The sequence below is a fragment of the Eurytemora carolleeae genome, unplaced genomic scaffold (genome assembly GCF_000591075.1).
Source record: "Eurytemora carolleeae unplaced genomic scaffold, Eaff_2.0 scaffold2659, whole genome shotgun sequence".
Classification (NCBI taxonomy): domain Eukaryota; kingdom Metazoa; phylum Arthropoda; class Copepoda; order Calanoida; family Temoridae; genus Eurytemora; species Eurytemora carolleeae.
Window position 1 is genome coordinate 21 of NW_019398551.1, and position 8,877 is coordinate 8,897.

Here is an 8,877-nt window from a genome sequence, read left to right on the forward strand (position 1 = left end):
AGCGCTTTCTTATCGCATTAAGCCTATACCCCCTTTCATTTTTCGCGAACACTCCCTTTAAAAGTTTTGTTTATAAAACACAATGAGAAAATTCACAGAAATAAAAACTTATTCGAGTCCGAAAAACAACGTTTTTTCCTCAGTTTAAATCAGATAAAGGTTTCAAGGGTACCGTTACTCTATTTGAATATTACAATTCATTTTAAGAACTTTTTTAAAATGACAAAAGTGTGACAGTTGTAAAAAAGATCTTACATATGCAGCAGATTCCAAACCCAGCAGCACAGCTTATAGAGGCACTTCCACCTACGGATATTGATCAATATTTTGATCTAGATTTCCACAAATATTATTTTCAAACTTTTAAAGAAATTGCCTTTTCTAATCAATTAACAGGATTGGAAAAAAAGAAGACAAACAAAACTATTTACATTTCCCTTGGAATGCTTATCCCAAAACAAAAAGCCCAAGTGTTAATGGGTGGTCGAACAAACTGGTTTAAGGGAACTAAATAGAATTTTTTCCAGACATTCAACTTTAATCAATCTTTCAGGTTAATGTCTGACAAATCGCCACGAAGCTACACTTCAGAATAGAAGGAGCTTATGTCGTCACTTGATCTTTACCTTTAGCTGTACACTCAGATTCAGTGTAGCAGGTTCCATTGAGGCCTCCAGACCCAAGACAGTTGGCATTAGGGAACCTGACCACTTGGAACACGCCTGCAAACTTGCCTTGACGATCTAAAAATTATTATATTTAAAGCACTCTTAGGTACTAGGACAAACATTGGACAAGCACCTTTAGGACAGACAAATATAGTACAAACACACATGGTACTAGGACAAACGTTAGACAAGCAAATATAGGACGGACAAATACAGTACAAACACACTTGGTACCAAATAGGTTGTCAAGTACAATAGATGGCAACAGAAAAATCGACCAACTGCGCACAACGTCATATGTGTCAAATGAAAAAAGAAAGACGACATGTCCTGTAATTAGTTAGTATGATTTCCAAGATTAGGTGAAGATAAATGTCGTCTTTGTAGGAATACGCAAAAAATATTTACAACTCAAAATTAGATAGGGTATTTTTACTGTCATTTGGTGGCTTAATTTTTTTTTCACTGTATATCTATGTGAACTTAATAGTCTGAGGGAGGGGGGGGGGCGTCCAGGCCCCAGCCCTCTAAGTAGCATTAAAGTAATTATTTCTATGGTTATTAAAGGTTTACTGTCCAATCTCTAAAGCCAGATAATTTTTTAAAAAATTTAGACTTCTAATTTTTTGAAACACTCATCCTGTATACGAATTTTACAAAAAATCATTTGGATTACCTTGTTTTAAAAGTGACGAAGTTTTGGTGGGTTAAACAATGACTGAAGTATACAAATTATATCATCATACACAACAACAACAAAAAACAATAATATAAATACAAAAATATTTTTAACTATTTATTTAAACATAAATTGGCCTTTTTGTTTTAAATTTTGTATCATGTGATGACCTTGTTTGTTTACTAAAACATTTAGATGCCTTATTCTTTGGAATTTTACAAAAAGGTTGATAATGGAGATCTTGGTTCTTTTACAGTTATTGATGGGATTGCAGAGGATCAGAGAAATTTCCTTGCAGGGTAGATTTCTGGAAGTTTCGAAAAAGTGCTCAAATTTGGCATAAAATCAGACTTAGCAAAGTGAAGAGCATACACTCGGCTAGCTCCGATTTCATTAGTGTCGTTAATTTTCAAAGAATTCAGCCACAATTCCTGCTTCTTTTTGTTCTTTGGAAATTTAAATCTGGATGTCCCAGGGGGTGGACGGCATCCAGGCACAAAACAAGTTCTTCGCCTGCCCCCTAAATGAAAAAATATAATTAATAAAGACCAAAAATATCATTTAATTCATAATAATGTAATGTTGACTTAGTATATGTTCATAGTATACCTTNTTAAAAAAAAATAAAAAAAATATGTAGTTATTGCGAAATTTAAATATAATATACATGTTATCTCACAAAAAACTTTGCAGATCCAACATTTTGGCTGCAACAGATAACTTACATAAAATGTACGAAAATTTGTGAATTTTTTGGTTATTTATGAACAAATGAATCAAAATCAAAATCAAAATTTGAAAAATCTGGGAAATCGATTTTTTGGCTCATGCTCCATAATTAAAGAAGTGATTGTAACATAAAAAGAATGCCTGGAAATAACTGAAATATCAAGATTTCTAATGTTAACATGATTGTGAACATTTAATCAAAATTGTTGCCTCAGTACCCAATACCCCTACTCCAAATTTTTGTTTGGGACACCCTGCTTATAATATATATCTACATAGACTTTCCAATAATTTCATATTTTGAAAAATTTTATATATTTCGTACGTGTTCCCAAAAATAGTAAAATACGACATTTGAGAAAAAATTAAATATCCTTAGAAGACAACATTTCATTAGAAAATTACCGTTTCTTGTTGCCTGTATTTCCCCTGGATCTGGGGGTTTATCCTCGATTAGACCTTTCCAGAGCACTTCTCCAAAGATATCATTAAACATTTCTGAAATATGTTTTAACGTTATACTTTCGAATTACAATGTTAAAGGGTTATGTAAAATATCAGTTTCAACCCTGTTATTTAGTCAATAGAACGTTAGATGAAAAAGTGTAAAAACAGAAATAAAGAACACATAAAATTGCACTAATTTTACTAAAAGATAAGCACTTTAGTCTAAAAATATCACTTTTATTTATAGTTTTGTCAGACAGAAAATTTGAGTTGACACTTATGACGTTTAAACAGCTGTACTGAAAGTGTACGCATTCTGTGTTGCCGTCTATTGTACAGGGTGTCCCACATCATATTAGACCGAGAACGGGTTTAAATTACGATTTTCGGGACTAATTAGAAAATTTCATTAGAATGAATCATTTTGAAAAATAACATAAGGGTTATATAAGAATTTTCTTGCGCAAAAAGATAAGTTTTTCGAGTATTAAGGGTTTATTTTGGTGTTAAAGATTGGAGATAATCTAATATGATATGGGACGCTCTGTACTTGACAACATATTTGCATGGTACTACAGGGTGTCCCACATCAAATTAGACCGCGTCAATGGGTCTATATTACGATTTGGGGGACAAATCAGAAAATTTAAAAAGAATGAATCATTTTGAAAAATTTAATAAGGCTAATAGAATTTATTTTTGCAGAAAATGCTAGATTTTTCGAGTATTATGTGCGTATATTTAGGTGTTAAAGATTGGAGATAATCTAATACGATATGGGACGCTCTGTAGGTCAAACGTTAGGCAAGCAAATATAGGACGGACAAATATAGTACAAACACACATGGTACTACTACTAGGTCAAACGTTAGGCAAGCAAATATAGGACTGACAAATATAGAACAAACACACATGTTAAACATGTTCTCTTTGTATACATTGCACGGGCAGCCGTAGCACATTTGAATTTCCAAGCCGGGTCAACCTTTCCGGTCCCAGTTTGTATTGTATCGCCTGGGGACATTGGGTAAATAAAGCACACACTCAATAGGACTAGCCGGTGCAACAAGGTTGACGCGGTCAGAATATAGGTTGAGTTTACTTTTACTAGAGGGTCAGAGGTGCGTAAAATAGAACAAACAAAAATTTTGCAGATTTTATAAATATAAATTTGTGGATTTTCAAAAGTCGAATCTTGTTTACCAAAAAATTGCTTCTATAAAACCAAGATTTCGCTATTACCCCTTTTTTACTCACACTGTATAAAGATGAATAATGTGATTGTCGTCTTCACAATTATATATTTTTTTTCAGAAAGACTTACCAGAAAGCCTTACTAATTACCATTACCATCGATTAATTTATTTATTTCGCAATAATCTTAACATAATCTTATCATGACCTGGCCATCTATATCTGTCTGGATGCTTGTTTGTTTGTTTGTTTCCAATAAACCTCAAAACGGCTGAACCGATTGGGCCCAAATTTTGTGGGGGACCTCACATAACCCCAGCCGGGTAAAGTTTTTTTTTGTGATCAAAATTTCAATAATTTTCAAAATCCACTAAATTTTTTCAAAATTTTCCGAACTTTTTGTTTGTTTTTGTTTTACAATTTGTATATTAAGAGTAAATTCTCACAATTGAAATAGAAGAAATTGAAATAGTGTAAGCTAGAAAAACAAATGTTTATAGTATAAAAAACATTTGCTTTTATGAAAAAATTTTACCGTGAAAGCATAGATATACAATATTAAGATATACAGCTAGATTGACCCCGAGAAGTAAATAGTATTCGCAATGACCTATGACGAGTTCATGATGTACAAGTGGTTGAAAAATTTTTAACTTTACAGTCTGCATTAGTGATCTATATTCTTGTATATCTATAGCGTGAAAGAAACGAACCAACTGATGACACAGCACTGACTGTGAATCTTGTACTTATAGATTACCTTTTTACCAGGTTCATTCATCTCTACACCATGCAAACCTAAAATATTATTAAACTGTATTTAATAGCATGAGTATATTTGTTCAGGGAGACTCTAATGACGACCTAAAACTCATGATACTATACTGATCTGACGGTAAGTTTGGTTTAATGCCTTAAATATTGTCTTTTAGTGATTTGCTTAAACATTGCCAATAAAAGGAAACAAGTTTAAATAGCAGAAACCAAGGGTAAAAGAAAAAGCTCTGCTAGAAGTTTGTACAGTCGTTTCTGAATTTTGATCCCTTGAGGGTAACCCTGAATAAATTATTGTTTTCTTAACTACCTTTATAAATAATTTTGCTGTAATCTGTAATCCTTACTCCCAAACTAACCCAATCCCGAAATTTTTCATTATTTCGCGAAAAAAACGAAAAATGTCGCATTTTTTCGCGAAACTGTTTTTCCATTTCGCTGAAAACACTAGTCCCAACCATTTCTCCCAACTTGACTCTAGGTTACCTTTCAGGAAGAAGAAAAAAAGACTCAGGAAAACTAGGCCCATCATAGTAATAGAACTATAAATATAATAAACGTGTATGAGGGATTAATTAAATTACATCTTGTATTATACAGGGTGTTTAACTCTTTAACAAAATCTTTTACTTAAATATGTTTTTTACTTTAAAATAAATTTTGCTTTAATATGACTGCTATGTGATAATTTTTATTATTCTCTTTGGCATCAAATAATTTAACAAAATATGGTAGAAGACATTTTATACTATTCACCAACTGTCATGTTTCGTGGGACACCCTACATACTTCATTGTTGAAGGAACACAGTGGAATGATTGTCGTCTTATTTATTTTTCTAATTACGAAATATAACTATGATTGTGCAGCTTCTGAAGGATTTTCTTCTCTTAAATATTTTCAAATAAAAATTGCTAAATACACAATTCTTAACAAAGTTTCATGTCAGAAGAAAGCGCAAAAACGACCACCATTCAACAATTATATTGTTAAATACAGGGTGTCCCTTGAAACATTGATTTATTATTTTAAATAATTTGCGTCATTCGTTCCTCAAGCTAATTCTAGAAGTATAGCAAAGTGTTGCCTGCCTTTTGTGCTTTTCATTTTGGTTTATTTTGATAAATCGAATGTTTTATCTCTGGCAGCACAAAAAAACGATAACATTTAGGAAATGAAAGAAAGGACATTGTTATTATTGTTTTCGGAATCCTACTTGTAAACGTAGATTGAGTATTCACAAATTCCGAATGCTGTTTATTACAGTTTAGTTTAGTTTAGTTTAGTTTAGTTTAGTTTAGTTTAGTTTAGTTTAGTTTAGTTTAGTTTAGTTTAGTTTAGTTTAGTTTAGTTTAGTTTAGTTTAGTTTAGTTTAGTTTAGTTTAGTTTAGTTTAGTTTAGTTTAGTTTAGTTTAGTTTAGTTTAGTTTAGTTTAGTTTAGATTAGTTTGTATGTCTACCTGTAAGAGAATTTAGGACTAGACTGATATATTATTTTTCTATGCGATGCAAGGAAGTTTTGGTTGAGAAATTATTACTACGCGGTGCAAGGGAAATGGACATAAATAGATAAAATCTTCATGCTAATTTAAAACTTTTCAGAATTTATTAAAATGGTCATTGCCCTCTATCAAGGATTTATTAAAATGGTCATTGCCCTCTTTCCAGGATTTATTTAAATGGTCAATGCCCTCATATGCTGTAAAGTAATCAAGGAATTAAATCTAAAAATAAACACCTGATGTCAAAGCACGTACCCCAATGTTTAAAACCACCTAAGTCTCATAACACCAAATATATCAAACACCTAAATTTCAAAACACCCAATAATAAAAGTGCTCTTACGAGTCAACAACGATTCACTTTAATTAATAATCTTGCTGATTTTCAGCCTGTTCAAAATTTCAAAAATGGAAAATATTAGAGAATACAAAGAGTGTTTCAAAAACTACTTTTCTGAATTTTCGATGAAAATTTTGCATTTTTTCGTATTTCGTTCGCTCGCGAAAAACGCAAAAATTTTAGCCTTTTTTCCTGAAATTTCGCTTCAATCTGTTTTGCAAAAATTTGGCAAAAAATGCAAAATAATTATGCGAAAATTATGCGAAAAAATACGGTCGATTTGAAAGATTCCTTGACTGGGTCTTGGCTAACTGGATTTGGATGAACGTACGTGGACGGACAGAAACCCAGAAGATTGCTAGAGAAATCAAATTCTCTTCATCAAACATTTATTAAAGTACAGGAAGAGAAATTATCAAATGTTGAGCTCTAAGAGGAGAGAAGTTTTCTTACCCAATTAATTATTTTAGCTACATTACTTCTGGTTTTCGCGGAATTTTTTTTTTCGCAAAAATATTTTGTGAAATTTTCGCGAAATTTCGTATCGTTTTCGCATTTTTTCGCTTCATTCATTTTCGCGAAAAAAATGCGAAATGTGAACGAAAATTTTCCCATTTTTTGCGAAACGTTTCGTTCGCTGGAAACCCTTTGAGTCAGAAATCAGATTTCCAGACAAAAATGAAAATAGCTTCGCCGTTCATGTGCACAGGGCACACCTGTTAAAATACATAACAGTGGTTGCGCTATCAATAAAATTTATGGATTCCATTCGCAAATTTTGTTTCTTGCAATTTTGCGGAACAAATTCTCATATTTTAGGTGTAATTAATAATGTGTAAATAATGTATAAATTTTAAAAATTAGTTATTTACGAGATTGTACTTTTTGCTTAAAATCTTAAAATTAATTTCAAAGTAAATATATTTGAGCAAAAGATTTTTTAAGCGAAATAAACTGCAAACATCCTTTAATATCTACAGGGTGTTCCAATAAACATGGGAATTCAGTGACAAATTCGATATCGCCTTTTTAAATAATTCCTGTATTTAGTATAGTGATACCTACTGAGAAAGCTGTATAATTTGTAATAGTTTCGTCTGCTACAGGGTGTCCCACATCAAATTAGACCGCGTCAATGGGTCTAAATTACGATTTGGGGGACAAATCAGAAAATTTAAAAAGAATGAATCATTTTGAAAAATTTAATAAGGCTAATAGAATTTATTTTTGCAGAAAATGCTAGATTTTTCGAGTATTATGTGCGTATATTTAGGTGTTAAAGATTGGAGATAATCTAATACGATATGGGACGCTCTGTAGGTCAAACGTTAGGCAAGCAAATATAGGACGGACAAATATAGTACAAACACACATGGTACTACTACTAGGTCAAACGTTAGGCAAGCAAATATAGGACTGACAAATATAGAACAAACACACATGTTAAACATGTTCTCTTTGTATACATTGCACGGGCAGCCGTAGCACATTTGAATTTCCAAGCCGGGTCAACCTTTCCGGTCCCAGTTTGTATTGTATCGCCTGGGGACATTGGGTAAATAAAGCACACACTCAATAGGACTAGCCGGTGCAACAAGGTTGACGCGGTCAGAATATAGGTTGAGTTTACTTTTACTAGAGGGTCAGAGGTGCGTAAAATAGAACAAACAAAAATTTTGCAGATTTTATAAATATAAATTTGTGGATTTTCAAAAGTCGAATCTTGTTTACCAAAAAATTGCTTCTATAAAACCAAGATTTCGCTATTACCCCTTTTTTACTCACACTGTATAAAGATGAATAATGTGATTGTCGTCTTCACAATTATATATTTTTTTTCAGAAAGACTTACCAGAAAGCCTTACTAATTACCATTACCATCGATTAATTTATTTATTTCGCAATAATCTTAACATAATCTTATCATGACCTGGCCATCTATATCTGTCTGGATGCTTGTTTGTTTGTTTGTTTCCAATAAACCTCAAAACGGCTGAACCGATTGGGCCCAAATTTTGTGGGGGACCTCACATAACCCCAGCCGGGTAAAGTTTTTTTTTGTGATCAAAATTTCAATAATTTTCAAAATCCACTAAATTTTTTCAAAATTTTCCGAACTTTTTGTTTGTTTTTGTTTTACAATTTGTATATTAAGAGTAAATTCTCACAATTGAAATAGAAGAAATTGAAATAGTGTAAGCTAGAAAAACAAATGTTTATAGTATAAAAAACATTTGCTTTTATGAAAAAATTTTACCGTGAAAGCATAGATATACAATATTAAGATATACAGCTAGATTGACCCCGAGAAGTAAATAGTATTCGCAATGACCTATGACGAGTTCATGATGTACAAGTGGTTGAAAAATTTTTAACTTTACAGTCTGCATTAGTGATCTATATTCTTGTATATCTATAGCGTGAAAGAAACGAACCAACTGATGACACAGCACTGACTGTGAATCTTGTACTTATAGATTACCTTTTTACCAGGTTCATTCATCTCTACACCATGCAAACCTAAAATATTATTAAACTGTATTTA

At 31.9% G+C, this 8,877-nt stretch overlaps 1 protein-coding gene and 1 long non-coding RNA gene across 2 annotated transcripts; both read right to left on the reverse strand.

Annotated features, from left to right (window-relative positions):
- Window positions 1–255: 255 nt before the first annotated feature.
- On the reverse strand, window positions 256–5,033 carry LOC111717490 (uncharacterized; the record flags this gene model as incomplete). Its single annotated transcript, XM_023492987.1, is given in 4 exon segments — window positions 256–306; window positions 627–745; window positions 4,482–4,515; window positions 4,978–5,033. Coding segments are annotated over 4 exon segments (250 nt in total), but the record flags the coding sequence as incomplete, so codon positions are not given.
- Window positions 1,792–2,622, reverse strand: LOC111717491 (uncharacterized). The gene is made up of 2 exons (XR_002768793.1): window positions 2,482–2,622; window positions 1,792–1,867 (listed from the first exon to the last, which is right to left on the reverse strand). It is a non-coding gene; the product is annotated as an uncharacterized LOC111717491 (long non-coding RNA).
- Window positions 5,034–8,877: the final 3,844 nt, after the last annotated feature.